The sequence below is a fragment of the Microcaecilia unicolor genome, chromosome 10, assembly GCF_901765095.1.
Source record: "Microcaecilia unicolor chromosome 10, aMicUni1.1, whole genome shotgun sequence".
Classification (NCBI taxonomy): Eukaryota; Metazoa; Chordata; class Amphibia; order Gymnophiona; family Siphonopidae; genus Microcaecilia; species Microcaecilia unicolor.
The window spans coordinates 120,008,156-120,025,435 of NC_044040.1; the positions used below are offsets into that span (position 1 = coordinate 120,008,156).

At 45.8% G+C, this 17,280-nt stretch overlaps 1 protein-coding gene across 2 annotated transcripts in view; it reads right to left on the reverse strand.

Annotated features, from left to right (window-relative positions):
* Positions 1 to 17,280, reverse strand: part of RYK (receptor like tyrosine kinase) — a 1,372,566-nt gene that overhangs the window by 933,199 nt on the left and 422,087 nt on the right. For both annotated transcript variants that reach the window (XM_030217203.1, XM_030217202.1), the window contains exon 5: positions 13,633 to 13,692. In XM_030217203.1, the coding sequence (XP_030073063.1) occupies positions 13,633 to 13,692 (60 nt within the window). The remainder of the gene's footprint in view (positions 1 to 13,632; positions 13,693 to 17,280) is intronic.

Here is a 17,280-nt window from a genome sequence, read left to right on the forward strand (position 1 = left end):
TTCGCAAGGCCTCTTTCAGACGCCTTTCTGGAGGCTCCGTGTCGTTCTCGTCAAAAAGCAAGCGCGGTTCGGGAGACTCTACAAAGGCTCTTAGATCTTCAGGCTATTTCTCCAGTCCCTTCTTCCGAGTACAGACAGGGTTGTTATTCCATTTACTTTATGGTACACAAGAAGGAGGGATCCTTTCGTCCTATTTTAGATCTCAAAGTGGTCAATCAAGCTCTGAGTCACGTTTTTGAATGGAGACTCTTCGATCAGTTATAGTGGCAGTTCAGGCTGGAGAGTTTCTAACGGCCTTAGATCTGACAGAAGCTTATCTACATATTCCTATTCGGCTGGCTCACCACAAGTTTTTAAGGTTTGCGATTCTAGGTCGCCATTTCCAGTTTCGAGCTCTGCCCTTTGGCCTAGCAACAGCTTCGCGCACCTTTACCAAAGTTATGGTTGTGGTAGCAGCGGCTCTCAGAAAGCAGGGAATCCTAGTTCACCTGCACCTAGACGACTGGTTAATCAGAGCGAAGACTCATCAAGAGAGTCGTCAGGTTACGGATCAAGTGGTATAAATTTTTTGCAGCCAATACAGCCAAATACAGCCTGGTTCCTTCTCAGTCTCTGGACTATTTAGGGGTTACCTTCAACATGGCTCAGGGGAGAGTTTTTCTTCCTCAGGGCAGAATTATCAAACTGCAGTCTCAGGTACTAAGCTTACTTCACAGACGTGACCTTTGTGCTCGAGATTATTTTCAGGTCCTGGGGTCCATGGCAGCAATGATAGAGGTAGTCCCCTGGGCCAGGGCTCATATGAGATCTCTACAATTGTCTCTACTGTCCCGGTGGTCCTCTCAGACGGACTCTCTTCTAATGAGGTTACCTCTCAGATTCCAGGAGCGCAGCTCTCTCTTCTGGTGGCTGCGAACAAAGAATCTAGTCACAGGAATGCCGCTGGAGTCTCCTCAGTGGGTAGCCTTAATGACAAACGCCAGTCTCCGAGGCTGGGGAGCCCATTGCTTGGACAGGTGGACCCAGGGTCTTTGGTCTCCTCTGGAGGCGTCCAAATCCATCAACCTTTTGGAGATCAGAGCTATTCGGCTGGCTCTGCAGGAGTTTCATTCCTTCCTGGAGGGGAAGGCGGTTCGAGTTCTCTCGGACAATGCCACAGCGGTGGCTTATCTCAACCGCCATGGGGGAACGAAGAGTCACCTTTTGAGTCAAGAGACGGCCAGGATCATGGCATGGGCAGAAGTTCACTTCTAAGCCATTTTGGCCTCCCACGTAGCAGGAGTAGAAAACATTCAGGCAGATTTTCTCAGTTGGCACACTCTCGATCCAGGGGAATGGTCTCTCAGCGATTTGATAGTAGCACAGTGGGGCACTCCAGTCCTAGATCTGTTTGCTTCCAATTTCAGTTCAAAGGTTCCTCAATTTTTCAGTTGCCAAAGGGACGCAAAAGCGATGGGAATAGACGCCGTCTTACAGACGTGGCCTTACGGTCTCCTTTACGCGTTTCCTCCGTGGCCTCTCTTAGGTCGCCTCCTACAGCGGATTGCAGAACACGGGGGTCCGGTAGTTCTGGTAGCTCCAGACTGGCTTCGACGTCCTTGGTACGTGGACCTTCAGCGTCTTCGGTCGGCGGCTCCTCTTCGTCTTCTGGTTCACAAGTTCCTACTATTTCAAGGGCCAATTCCACATCCAGACCCGGCTCAATTTTGTCTTACAGCTTGGCTCTTGAACGAGCTAGATTAGCTAAAAGAGGTTTCTCGACTTCAGTAATTGCTACCATGTTACGGTCTCATCGCCGCTCCACCTCTCTAGGTTATACCCGCACTTGGAGGATATTTGAAGCTTGGTGTGAAGGGACTGGTATTTCTCCTTTTCGGGCTTCTGTAGCGCAGATGTTGGATTTTCTGCAGCGAGGATTTGGAAAAGGTTTGTCTCTCTCTACTCTGAAGGTTCAGGTAGCGGCTCTTTCTTGTTTCAGGGGTCAGATTCAAGGTAAGACCTTAGCTAGTCTTCCCAATGTTGTCCGGTTTTTTTGAAGGGAGTTAGTCTTCTTCGCCCTCCAAGTAGATCGATTTCCAGCGAACTCACCGTTGTATCCTGCTGGTGCTTAGAAGATCTCCTGTATGGTTTTTTTTTTTTTACCTCTTTTGAACCTTAAAATCTAAAGTGCTTTTTGGCAGCTCTTAATCTCATACTTACTTATTGGATTCTTTCATGTATATTTGATGATGGCATTCGGATAAGAGTAGGTATTGCTTCCTACTTCATATCATTTAAAGTTTGAAAAAACCTTTTTTTTTTTAATTCATTAAAACAAGTACTTTTTAAAATCTTTTGAACTTCATCAGTCTAATTCTTTGTATGCAAATTTATACAGATGTGATCTAATATTGAACTTGATTGAACTTGATTCAACCTAAATTTGGAACTGACTTCCAAACATCTCACTATTTTCAGTTTTAGTGACCAGAAAGACATGCTTTTGGCATTTTAAGTACCTGGCAGTTTTGATACTCAAAAACCAGATTGGAACTAAAGGTATGGTAAACAAAACTCTGGAATAAGTTTAAATGCCACATTGTAAAGCCATATAGTTGGCATTAATTTCATTTCTATTTTTAAAATTTTGTTTATTTAGAGGCCTTTTTAGTAAAAGTGAGGTAGGCTTTGCAATTACCACATGTTAAATTTTGCATTAAATGTGCAGTTAAGTGCAAAATGTTTGTGGTAAATACATGCTAGTCTCCTATTTTGGCATCGGAGGCAATGTCCTAAACTGGTTCAAGGGGTTCTTAACCTTACGCTCATATCAGGTCACATCAAATTCAACTACGTCTGCTGAATGGACACCCGAGTGTGGAGTACCGCAGGGATCCCCCCTCTCGCCAACTATTTTCAACCTAATGATGATTCCCTTGGCAAAACTTCTATCAAACCATAACCTTAACCCATACATATATGCCAATGATGTAACAATATATATTCCTTTCAAACAAGACATTAATGAAATCTCCAACGAAATCAACCAAAGTCTACACCTGGGCAGATGCATTCCGATTGAAACTAAACACAGAAAAAACTCAATGCCTCATACTTACCTCCCAATACAACACGAATAAATTTACCGCTATCAACACGCCTAAACTAAATCTGCCAACCTCAGAAACTTTAAAAATCCTTGGAGTCACTATTGACCGCCACCTAACACTTGAGACTCACGCGAACAATACAACCAAAAAGATGTTCTACTCCATGTGGAAACTGAAAAGAATAAGACCATTCATCCCGAGATCTGTCTTCCGCAGCCTAGTGCAATCACTCGTACTCAGTCATCTGGACTACTGCAACTCACTATACGCAGGCTGCAAAGAGCAAATACTGAAGAAACTTCAAACAGCCCAGAATACAGCAGCCAGACTCATCTTCGGAAAACCAAACTACGAAAGTGCAAAACCCTTACGTGAGAAACTACACTGGCTCCCACTCAAGGAACGTATCACCTTTGAAGTATGCACATTAGTTCACAAAATCATTCACGGTGAAGCCCCTACATACATGTCAGATTTAATAGACCTGCCACCCAGAAACGCTAAAAGATCATCCCGAACTTTCCTCAATCTCCACTTCCCTAAGTGCAAAGGCATAAAATACAAAGTACTGCATGCATCAACCTTCTCTTATATGAGCACGCAATTCTGGAATACACTACCTCGCAACCTGAAAACGATCTACGAATTAACCGACTTCCGCAAACTATTGAAGACTCATCTCTTTGAGAAAATTTACTGCAAGGATCAAAACACATGAAACACATACACACTAATAGAATTGCATCAATACACTCTTTTCTGAATTCTCTTCCCCATACTTTCACCACACTTAAAACTCTACCCACAGATAAAATTGTTATACCCTAATGCTCTCTTGCTATTGTTCTATTGCCCTATCATTTCCCCCATAGGCGGTCGGTGGCCCAACTGTTTGGGGAGGATAAAGGGGGTGGGGTTAGGGGTGGGGCCAGGGGTGGGGCTTACATCCATAATTGTCTGACAACATAGAAAAAAAATAAGTAAAAAATAACTCACAATTAATACCTTTTATTAAATTTAGATATTAAATATGTATCATATGTCAAAGAATAAAGTGGTTGCTCAAAGCATGTACTAACCACAATTACTCAACTGCAAAACACTATGCACAAATTTGTGCAAAAACACACTCTTAACCTTACCAAACCATAACACTACTAATTCCAAGGACAGGACAAGCTACAACCTTATGCATGGAAAGGCAGCACTGTAATTACACCGGGCTCTAACACCAGTGCACAACCTAGTAAAATAAAAAAAAAACCCAAAAAGGGCTGAAAATACTACACGCTAGCAGAATACTGCACCTTGATCACATGAAAAACACATGACACAACAGATATGAAGGCAAAATACTGAACTGGAAAGTTACCTCAAGAAGTCACCTCAGCATGCAGCAATACTAGAAAAATTGAAACTTACATGCAAAACATCAAAGATGCACATTTCCAAAAGCTGACATATTGCAGTTAATAAATTCTGACTTTTTTCTACCTTTGTTGTCTGATCATTTAGTTTTTCTATTCGCTTTGGTCCCAGTGTCTTCTGTTTTATGCAGTGTCTTCTTTCCATTTGATATTTTTTCTCTGCAGTGTCCACCATCCTCCTGTGTCCTTATGCGTCCTATCTACCATCTGTAGCCCTGTCCCTATCCTTCAGTATCCCGATACAGCTCTTAAATTCAACAGTTTTCCCTCCCTCCATCCATATCCAGCATTTCTCCTCACTCCCCTCCATCCATGTGCATATACTTCCCTCCCCTCCATCCATGCCCAGCACCTTCCTTCTTTCTCTCCTACCTTTCCATCCAGTGTCATCCCTCTTTCTCTCTTCATCCTTCCACCCATTACCCTCTCCCAATCCTTCCGTCCATTGTCTCCCTCTATCTCCCCTTCCTTCTAGACAGTTCTCTCTCTTGACCCTTTTCCATTCAGCATGTCCTCTCTCACACCATCGTTCCAGTGTCTTTCCTCTTTCCCTCCCTACCAGCATCTTCCCTCATTCTGCCCCTCCTTCCAGCATTTTTCCTCTTTCTCCCTCCTTTCATCCTGCCAGCATTTCTCAGTTTGACAGCTAGGGTCTCCCCCAGTTTCTCCCCAGCAGCTTCTCTCTCTCTCCTGCCCACGTCCCCTCTTTCTCTCCCCATCTCTCTCTGGCTCTTCCCTGTTCTTTTCCACAGCCCCTCTCTTTCTCTCCCCATCTCTTTCTGGCTCTCCCCTGCTTTTTTCCATGTCCCTGGCTCTCCCCTGCTCTTTTCCATGGCCCCTCTTTCTCTCCCCATCTCTTTCTGGCTCTCCTCTGCTTTTTTCCATGTCCCTGGCTCTCCCCTGCTCTTTTCCATGTCCCCTCTTTCTCTCCCTATCGCTCTCTGGCTCTCTACTGCTCTTGTCCATGTCCCCTGGCTCTCCCCTGCTCTTCCTCTCTCTCCTCCTACCATTTCCCGCCAGTGACCACGTTCTCTTCTCTCCCTCCGGCTGGGCCGCTTTACAGGAGCGTTGACAGAAGAAGAAAAAGAAGTGCGGGGCCGCAGCAGCCTTCAGACATGCGCTGTCGGCTCTGCCTGTCCTCTGCCCCCAGAACGGGAAATTGACGTCACGGGACAGAGACCGGCAGAGCCGTCAGCGCATGTCTGAAGGCTGCTGCGGCCCTGCGCTTCTTTTTTTTCTTATGTTATGCTGGCTGATCGTAGTCTTGTTCCTGGCTGCAGGCTGCCGCTGCTCAACAGAAGCAGCGGCAGCAGAAGATTTCGAGTCGGGAGTCGTCTCGGGCTGTATTTACAGAAGGAGGTAGGCAGGGCCGCGGGGAAGATCACAGCTGGGCTGGGGAGGCTTAGCCTCCCCAAGCCTCTTATACGGGGCGCCTATGATTTCCCCATTGTTACTTTCCATTGCTCTATTCCCAAATGATATCTTGACTTTGTCTTCTCATAACTCTTCACAATGTAACCCATAACCGTACTTTGACAAATTGTATTTCCATCATTCACAATGTATTGTAAGCCACACTGAGCCCGCAAATAGGTGGGATACAAATGCAATAAAAATAAAATAAATAAAAATAGCCTGGCATAACAGAAAAGAGAGGCACAGCCTAGAACACACAGGGTTGCCAGGTGGAAAAATTTTTTCCCACCCAAACCAGCCTAAATCCAGCCCAAAACCCGCCCAAACTCAAACCCCGCCCCTGACACCCCGCCCCCGCCTCCCCCGTCATCGGCCCCGCCCAGATCACTAACCCCGCCCAAAACGTCACTAACCCCGCCCCCCCGCTGCTGAAAAAAAACGCCTAAAAAAACGCCCAAAAGACAAAAGAGAAGCCCAAAAAACCGCAACCCGCGGCGGGTCGCGGAAAACCGCCCACCTGGCAACACTGAGAACACAGCTGAAAAGCCTCAGATGAAACTCTAGGAAATAAGCAAAGATGCTTCAGATGGTAAGAATCCCCTGATGAAGCAAACTGCAATGCTAATGAAACTATGCATCTGCTGCTAGAAGAAAAAGACTAGGATAGCTGAAGCAAAGAGAGAGAGCCTTTAAAAAAATTGTTTTTTTGGTAGTCTGGTTGAAAGAAACAAGAAGGCTGCAGTATAGTTCCTGCCTTTCAATAAATACAGATGAAACTGCTGGGGTGGAACTCAAGAAATTGTCAGAGGTTGAACAGCTGCCATTATGATGACGTGACTGGCACAGTAACAGCAAGTAGCTAAGACTTCAAGAAAGAAGTAAAACACTAAGGCAGCTCCCTCTATTCACCCTCTGGTGGCATGCCGTGGAGACCAACAGGACGGCAACTAACACATTAGGCAGAATAAGCTCAGGAGAGCAGCGAGTGAAAAAAAATGGAGAAGGCACCTGGTCCAAACAAATGCATACAACAGAAAAGCTGATATACTTCTTTCAATTCTTTTTTTTCCAAGCAAAAAGTTAAAATGCTGTTTTCAGTATAAGATAAAATACATTTGAATGAGAGTAAGAGCAGGAAAGGATCTGCTGAGGAGGCTTGTCAGCTGCATTACATCGATGGAAGACAAAATGGAGCAGCCACACAGTTTCTGGTGGAAAGAAAAAAGAGCAAACCAGTGCCTTAGCAACGCTGTGTCAGAAGCAGCAGAATATATAAAGGTACCAGCAGAATATATAAAGGTACCCTGATAAAAAACATTTTAAAGCTAAGCATGAGGGATTGAATATTGATTTTGAACAAATCAATGACAGAATAGCCTAAAGGAAAGCACCCCAATGTGAAACACTGCAGTCTGAAGAAACATTAATTTGCTAACATCAGAGTATAATGCTCTAGACAGATAGGGTTTAAATAGTGGAAACAGCAAACACAGGACAGTATACTTGCTATTAGGAGAGTGAAGCTGGACTGCAGCAGTTCAGATGGCATCAGGGGAGAAAGGAAGGGATTCCATACCAATTATGTATTGCCTTCTAGCTACAGTAACTCCCCATACTCAATTGGTGCTCACACAAAATCAGGAACAAACCTCATAATAGCAGACTAGAAGCACCTCAAACCCAAGAACCAATACCAAGAAAGGGGGGAGAAAAAGAAAGGGGCTTAGAGACTTCCAAACATTTATAAAATGCTTCTCATTCCTCCTATTTTCCATCAGAAAGAAAAGTGAGCACAACAAAACTAGAGACAAACTAGTTTAGGAACTGACAGATATTTTTTAAGCCAAGGAGCTGCATAGGGTACCGTCACCATTCGCTGGAGACAGAGAAATACTGAATGTCCTATGGTTCCTGAGACCCTTTAGGTGGAAAATCACAGACAGCCCCCTTTCTCTTTCTCAATCTACTGGTTGACAGGCATAACCCATAAGTTCTGGACTGATCTGTGGGACACTGCAGCAGACAATGTTTCCACTTCCTCTACGTCAAACCCCAACTCCTGCACCATATAAATCACTTTCATATCTACCCCTTCAGTTATCTTTCCAACATTCCCCTCCAAATCAGCAAAAATAATCTACTGGCCACAGATCTTCTCCACTTTACCTATGAATAAAAGCATGTCATTACAATAAAATGCATATTCCTGTTCAAATCCATGATCGCACTCTTCAGATGATCCCTTCACTGCTGCAAACAACTCAAGTTAACTATTTTGTTGCCTCATCAGTCCTCCAGTTCACATATTCCTGCCTGCCTGTTACAAGGTCACTTTATAACACATGGCATATGGATTCCAAACTACCTTCTTTCTCCATAACTGCTATAATTATCTCAAATCTCTATTAAGAATTTGAATGACTGATTACATCAAGGAGCCAATTTCCTCTTCCCCATCACAATCTGCTTCATAGGTGCCATCTTCTCAAAAGCCTCTGGCACTGTCACATTCCATTGATCTATTAACTCCTAACAGGACAAAGTTTTGAGATAACCACATGTCACACTCACCGAGGGGAATCTGGCATCGGGAGCGGTGCATTTGGCACATGTTGCCACAGCGCCACTGATCGAGGAGGTGTTGTGAGCTCATGCCTGCACTTTTTTTCCCAGGCTGAGCGCTTAGCGCGCATGACTCCTTCCCCATGAGGGCGGATGTTCCCCTTGATGTCAGATGCCTACAGCTCTTAAAGGGGAGCAGTTTTGGGTCTCACTGCCTCAGCTACTACGTTGTTGGAGGCTTCTGGTTTGTTATTTAGCTATCTTTTCCTGTCTGTATCGTTGAGCCTGAATGTGATGTTGTCTTTTACTAGTTGCCTACCTGAGCTTTTGAGAGTCTGAACCTCATGCTCTCTTCTGCCTACAGCCTGTCTGTACTTTTAAGCTTGAATCTGACGCTGCCTTCTGCCTGATTCTGATGCTGCCTGTCTGTACCCTCAAGTCTGAACATAATAACATATAGTAACATAGTAGATGACAGCAGAAAAAGACCTGCACGGTCCATCCAGTCTGCCCAACAAGATAAACTCATATGTGCTACTTTTTGTGTATACCTTACCTTGATTTGTACCTGTCCTTTTCATGGCACAGACCGTATAAGTCTGCCCAGCACTATCCCTGCCTCCCAACCACCAGCCCCGCCTTCCACCACCAGTTCTGGCACAGACCGTATAAATCTGCCCAGCACCATCCCCACCTCCCAACCACCAGTCCCGCCTCCCACCACCGGCTCTGGCACAGACCGTATAAGTCTGCCCAGCACCATCCCCGCCTCCCGCCACTGGCTCTGCAACCCAATCTCGGCTAAGCTCCTTAGGATCCATTCCTTCTGAACAGGATTCCTTTATGTTTATCCCACGCATGTTTGAATTCCGTTACCGTTTTCATTTCCACCACCTCCCGCGGGAGGGCATTCCAAGCATCCACTACTCTCTCTGTGAAAAAATACTTCCTGACATTTTTCTTGAGTCTGCCCCCCTTCGCTGTCTTCTACTGCTATCTGCCTGAACCATTGTGGCTGAACCTGACGCTGTTTTCTGCTAGCTGCCTGACTGTACCTTTAAGCTTGAATCTGATGCTGCCTTCTGCCTGTCTGTACCTTCAAGCCTGAACCGACTCTGCCTTCTGCCAACCGCCTGCCTGAACCTTTGAGCTGGAACCTGATGCTGTCTGCTAGCTGCCTGCCTGTATCCTTAAGTTCAAACCCGATGCTACATTCTGCTAGCTGGCTGTCTGAACCATTGAGCCTGAACTTGACGCTGCCTCCTGTCTGGACCTGCTTTCTGCTTGTGGTATCGCCTCTCCTCTCTTCTCTCACCCAGGAACCCTCCTTGGTCCTATCGGCCACCAACACCCAGGGGCTCAACACCTGGGGAACGGAGGTCATCACAGGTGAAGCACTGGGCTTACCGACTGCTGGTCCTGGAACAGCATAAGGGCTCACAACTTGGATAACCATCGTACCTAATGTACAGAAGTGAGACCATGTGCTCAAGGACCCTACTAGGTTCTCTGAGGTAATCTCTGTCTTTGATCTCACAGACACCATACTATGAACAGCAACATGCCCCCCCACCACACACACACACACACACACACACACAAAATGCCCACATATCATCAAAAAATGATCAGACCAAGGAACTAGTCAAATGTTCAGACCACACATAAGTTATATCCTCTCTAGTACATATTACAAAAGCCCCCCCCCCCCCACACTATGCATCCCATGCTGAACAAAGTGCCCAAACCCAAGGTTCCCAGGTGCCTTCGATCTGCAGCTCCACATCACCTATCCTGTCATGCTAAACTCCTCCTGAACTCTGCTGGTCAGATATAATTTATGCCTCTTTATGCATTCTACCTTACTTTACCAAATGTCTGGAATGGCTTTTCTGCAGTGGTGCAGTTGGCTCCCCCCATAGCTACTTTCCAATCCTCCCTAATAACCCACCTTTTTGACACTGACATCGATTTCAATTTCTAACTTGATTCTCCCCATGGTACCCAAAAATCTCATGGCTGTCACAGTTTAATGTATGGCATGGCCAAATGGTGATTTTCCATGGAACAAAAGGTGCTCCCCAGGTGGCTCAGTGATGAGTTGGTGTTTAGCTATTATATGATCCAAGATGGCCGACCAACTGGCAGCCTTGTGACCAGCTTCGTGAGCCCGACAGCCTGGATCCCTTCCCGATCGGTCCCGCTGTCGTCTTCCTCCATCCCTGTATTGTGGGAGACTCTGGGCGTCGGATCGGATCTGGGCGTAGGATCGGCGTCCGACCGTGACCTCTCCATCGGTCTCGGCTGGGCTGGCCTGGGTCTGCGGAACCTAGTTCCTGCGCCTCCCGCTTCACATCGCTCGCCGGAGCAGGCGGAGAGGCGAGAGGCAAGCGGTGCAGGGCGTGAGGTTCTGAGCAGCGGGAGCAGTGCGATCGACGGGAGGCTATTCGCCACGGGACCGCGCGTCCATGTGGCAGCCGTTCTTCCTCTGTTCCGCTGCATGGTGGCTGGAGCAGCTTGGGTCAGAAGATTGGGGTAGGTGGCGAGGCAGCGGGTAGCAGCTCATCTGCATGGACGTCGGTGCTTGGGAGTGCTGCTGGCCGTCTCCTTGATTGCAGCACTATTCCTTCTGGCGTGGGGAGCGGGGAGACCTGGGACAGCTGATCCCTAGGACCTCGTGTTGATCCTCTCCCTCAGGCAGCACTATTCCTCCTGGCGTGGGGAGACCGTCTTCAACGTCTCCAAAATACAGCTGCCAGGCTGATTTTTGGTTTTTGGGAAAATTTAGCAAAGTTAGTCCTCTATTGAATAATTTGCAATGGTTAGCATTGGAATCTTGCATTCAATTCAAGATTATATGTCAATGTGTATTTATGGTATGAACTCTGTTATGGTAGGACAAACAACAACAGGCAAAACACCTCTACGAAAATCCAAGGATATCAGGAAGAGTAGAGATAACAACACAAGTAGCAGCTCCTGGAGTGTTTATAAAGAAATCCCATACAGGAAAAACACCTTTATTGACACCAGTATAAACACAATCTCATTTTCCGGATCAAGAGATTATCTGAGGAGTTCAAAGAATTTGACTCAAGATATTCCATCTATGAAGAAAATGAGGTTGAAAGCTGTTTGGGAGCACTCTTTTGCATTTCAGGGTCGAGAATTTGGAATAGTTTGCCTGTGTTTATACGGTTAATACCTGAGTCTAGTCATTTTCATAAAGTATTAAAATCTTATCTATTCGCATTCTAATATTCCTTTATTGAAAAGAATACTTAACATTTATTGTAGGTTATATCTGAATGAGATATTATTCTTGTTGTGAAAAGTTTGTTAAAAACGGTATGCGGAATAGAAGTGCCAATTAACGTCAAGAATTGATTGTTGACACCTTGTTAACTCATTATTTTGCATGCGCATCTGCCTTGCAATGCCCAAATTTGGACACCCAAGTTTGGGTGACCTATATAGAATCTGGGTCATGCCTGTAAACTCCTCTTCTCCAGTTAAAGATGGGGCATCTCTTAGTTCTCCTATATCTCTATTAATTAAATCTATTTCTGAGGTTCTGACTAAAGAAGGCCTAGATTTAAGGAGAGAACGAAGTGGTTCAATATTTTTGCCTGTTCTGAAGGTTTTAACTTTACGGAGTGTTGAAACTCCCCCTTTAGTTTCTGACTGTGTTGAAGCTAAGCCGTTCTCTCTGGCTAACATAATGCTATTACTTTAGGGTTCCTTTTTCCTCTCTATATAAGTATTTCTCAAGATAATGTCTCAAAGTTAACCAATGTGGGCTCTAACCTGGTTAATCTCGATAAATGTATGTCAGTTTTGCATTTCCAGGTTTCATCAATTCAGGCACTTTCCGCTTCATTTATTAAGGGCTCTTGTTCCTTGCATCTGCTGATGGAATTACTTGAAAATTAAGTTGAAAGCAAAGAATATATGTATTTTGAATTTTCTCTATACCTACTTACTGTCTGCTGAGATTCTCTTTAGGAAGTGCCTGAAAGAAATCATATTTTCTCTAATGCAGATAGCCTTTATTTAGACAAATGATATTAACGGCCTTTCAAGAAATGGGCTTCAGGTCTGTTGGGAATGGGGTGGGAGTGAGGACGTGGATGTTTTTCTGCCTCAACATTTTGCAACTCTTACAGAGTTTTTGGAAGACTCGCAAGAAAATGTTTCAACAACAGCCACTTTATTGGTATCTTTGGCTTCTGAGTCTGACAAAAATGTTAATACAGAGATCTTTCTTTAAGAGCAAAGATGTTGCGTAGGAAACCTTCCTTGTTCTTAAAATTCTGAGTCATAGCAAAGGGGGATTCTTTCTCAAATTCCCCTGTAAATGCTTAGTTACTCTTGCTGGTAAACAGTACATTATTTCTCATCCTTCACAATTGTAAAAATTGCTGACTGTTAGGGAGAAACTGTTCTGAGATTACTGCTTGATATGGAGGGGGTTCGATGGTATATTCGCTGTATATTGGGTTGGACTGTCTTGTGTCTTGCTCTTTGTTTATTTCCTATTTTTGATCCATATTTCTTCTTGATGTGGCCTATTTGGGGAAATCTCATTTTCCTTTTTTTTTTTGTTTGTGGAAATAACGTAAAAATTCTAAAAAATATATATAAATAGAGAATGCTAACACGTTTATACATATATGCACATTTACCTACATGTTATCGGTGTTTCTAGTGATATTCTATAAATGCTTGCAGAGAAGGCTCGCTTGCGGGTATCACATCGTGTAATGTCTTTTGGAGAGGGTGTGGTTAGTGAAAGTCCTTGGGAGGACCTTAGTGTCCTTGGCGGTGTGTGGAGGATCATCCTATTTTTCAGATACTCGGGGCCATTTCCTTTAAGGGTCTTGAAGATCAGACGTAGAGTTTTAAATTTAGCCCTGTAAAGTACTGGTAGCCAGTGAAGTTTTTGCAAAAACATTTAACAAAACAATTAACAAAATTGACAAAAATAAGCAGGCTATTTTTTTTGTTTTCATGTGCACAATTTAGACAGTGGTGATAGAAACCTAACAAAACATCATTAAAGAAACCCACATGACCCAGCACTTAGAAATAGGATAGCCTTTACAAGTGCAGCTTCTTGGATGATCATCTGTACTTACAGTTAATTTTGCTGATGTTTTTGTCAGTAGATGTTGGAGATTTTATTTCTTGTTCAAGCTCTGTTCAGAAAGAAAAAAAAACCCCATAATTTCTGCAATGATCTGAACATTGTGCAGATTATAGTATCATAACGTTCACTGATGTCAAACATGTCTCTATGTTATTCTAAAACTGTTAATTACTGTATAAGGTCAAAAACTGGGATCTTGGCTTCTAGGCGAGACCATACAAATTTCTCTCCATTCCCCCCTCCCCCCCCCCCTTTCAGTGCCAGTATTTCTCTCCCTCTCCTACCACGACTGGCACTCTCCCTCTTTCCTCTTCCCTCCCACAATGACCGATGCTCTCTCCCGCTACCATCCTCCTTTCCATGGTGACCAGCATTTCAAGATACTGATAGCTCCTCACTGCTGCCCCTGATAGGGCATGAGCCAGCAGGCCTTGAGCAGGCACAGATGCTCAAAGCCCTGCATCAGCTCAATTTGCAGTAACCCATGGCGGAAGCAATAGTGAGGTGGTATCAGTAAGAAGTATGAAATTGCCAGTCACCGAAGAGGGTGTGAAGGGGAGGAAGCAAGAGAGAAGCGGTAGTCACCATGGAAGGGAGGTGAGGTAGGAGAGGGAGAGAAATGCCAGTCACTGCAGGGGGAGGGCAAAAATGCTACACACCATAGGGTAAAGGGGAAATGCAATTCACTACGGGGGAGGAGAAAAACACTTGAACATAACATCTCACCCCGGTTTATACTCGAGTTAACAGTTTTCCTCTTGGGAGGGGGGGAGGGACTTAGTTCAGTTTATACTAAGATAGGTTTATATTCCAGTATATATGGTACTCATATGACTGCTCACTTGAGCAAACAAAATGATCAGCAGGATTTTTTTTCAGTTCCCCAAAAGGTATGTGCCCTTTTTAGTGCCTTTTTATACCATACGTATATCTAAGTTTTTAAGTATAACATTTTCTTAAGATACTCACCATATCACTCCTAAAATCATACAAGAACATGATTATCAAAGCAAAACCACTTACTATTCAAAACTTATAGGCGAAAAATCAGTTAATCCACAAAAACTTTATACATCTAATATAATAATTTACTCCTGCAACGTTCCAATGTCTCTGCCTGCGTTCGTAACCATCTCCTGTCACTCTCCCGCAGTATAAGCCTGCTTGCCTGACTTCAGGAGATGTTACTATTCGAAGCAGGGAGCCGCGATGTGTCTCAGATGACTACAGAATCGCCCCCCTCCTTCCTCCCTCCGAGTTCCAGCCCCCTCCCCTCTGAGTTCCATGCCTGCCTCCCTCCCTCCCTCTCCTCCCCTCCAAGTTACAGGACACTCCCTCCGAGGTCCACGCCCACCCCTCTCTCCAACTTCCACGCCCCCACGCCTCCCTCCCTCTCATGTGTCTTAAAGGACGCCCCCTCCCCTTCGACTTGCAGGACGCTCCCTCCCTCCCTCCGAGGTTCTCGCCTCCCCCCCCCCCCCCGATTTCCACGCCCCCGCGCCTCCCTCCCCCTCTCTCTCTGCCCTCCAAGCACGACCTGTCCTCCGGCAGCCCCTCGCCTTCCTAAGTGCTGGCTGTATTTAAAAAATTCTTACCTTGGGGTGCGGCATCCACAGAAGGCGAGCGGCGCTTCAGATTGCCTTCACATGTGTCTCAGCTCTGCCTCTGGTCCAGCCCTTCCGGAAACAGGAAATGAGGGCGGAACCAGAGGCAGAGCTCAGACACATGTGAAGGCACTCTGAAGCGCCGCTCGCCTTCACTGTGGATGCTGCACCCCAAGGTAAGAATTTTTAAAATACAGCCAGCACTTAGGAAGGCAAGGGGCTGCTGGAGGACAGGTTGTGCTTGGAGGGCAGAGAGAGAGAGAGAGGGAGGGAGGCGAGGGGGCGTGGAAATCGGAGGAGGGGGCGTGGACCTCGGAAGGAGGCAGGGAGTGTCCTGCAAGTCGAAGAAGAGGGGTCGTCCTGTAAGACGGAGGGGAGGGGGTCCTGGAACTCGAAGGGGAGGGAGGGAGGCGCAGGGTTGTGGAACTCGAATGACAATGGGGGGCATGGAACTCGAAGGGGAGGGGATTCTGGAACTCAAAGGGGAGGGGGAGGGGAGGGGGAGGGGAGGAGTCCTGGAACAAGGGGGAGGGGAGGAGTCCTGGAACTCAAAGGGGAGGGGGGGAGTCCTGGAACTCAAAGGGGAGGGGGGCCTGGAACTCGGAGGGCACACAGAGAGGTACGGAGGGGGCATGGAACTCAGAGGGGAGAGAGATGGAGAGAGGGGGGCCCTGGATATGGGTGGATGAAGGAGAGGCCAGGGGAGAATGCAGAGTTGATGCACATGTAGGGGGGGAGGGCAAGGGACAGAGGAGACCTGCTGCACTACAATGGATGGAGGGGGCAGGGGAGAGATGCTGCACATGGATGGATGAAGGGGCCAGGGCACAGAGGACATTTGCTGCATATGGATGAATGCAGGGGAGAGAGCATAATTGGTGCACACGGGACACACACTACACTCTCCCACACAGACAGACATACACATTCTGTCTCTCTCTCAATCACACACTCTCTCTCTCTCTCTCTCTCTCTCACACACACATACTCACTCTCTTTCACACATACTCACTCTCTCTCACACACATACTAACTCTCTCTCACACACATACTCACTCACTCTGTCTCACACATACTCTCTCCTAACAGTTCCCTTAAAAACATAATTGCCATTAGAGAACAACCTTGCTAGCGCCCGTTTCATTTCTTTCAGAAAGGGAAAATTAGGTTCTTACCTTGGTAATTTTCTTTCCTTTAGTCATAGCAGATGAAGCCATTACGTATGGGTTGTGTCCATCAACCAGAAGGGGGAGATAGAGAGCACTCAAATTTCACAGTGCCACATGGTCAGCTAGCTCCACTGCCTCTTCAGTATTTGAAGCTTCCAAAGCAATATAACAAACCGCAATGGGAATAACATGAACTTTCCTCACAGCGAACGATGGCCCCATAACAAGGGCATGAACTCAAAAGGAGGGAATGAACACATCCTCCTGGAGGGAATAAACTCGTCCTCCTCTTTGTATTTATGGAGGGAATACACACATCCTCCTGGAGGGAATGAACTCAACCTCCTACACATGAACTGGAGGGAATGAACTCATCCTCCTATAAGTGAACAAGAATCCTGAAGACTGTTTTCCAATTTTCTCCCAAGGAAGAATTAGAACTTCAGGAAACAAGAACAGAACCTGAAACAGATTCACAGCATACAGACAATCATACAGGGAGGGCTCATGGCTTCATCTGCTATGACTAAAGGAAAGAAAATTACCAAGGCAAGAACCTAATTTTCCCTTCCTTGTCATCAAGCAGATGAAGCCATTACGTATGGGATGTATCAAAGCAATCCCTATATAGGGTGGTAAAAAGTCACACCACGCGCTACCACTTGTGCTCCAAAACGCGCATCCCTCCTGGCAGCCACATCCAGCCTGTAATGTCGGGCAAATGAGAGCTTCGAAGCCCATGTTGCTGCACTGTAAATCTCATGAAGAGAGAGTGCTCCAGTTTCAGCCCAAGAGGTAGAAATCGCTCTTGTAGAATGTGCCTTAAAGGCTACAGGCGGAGGCCGGCAGGCAAACAGATAAGCT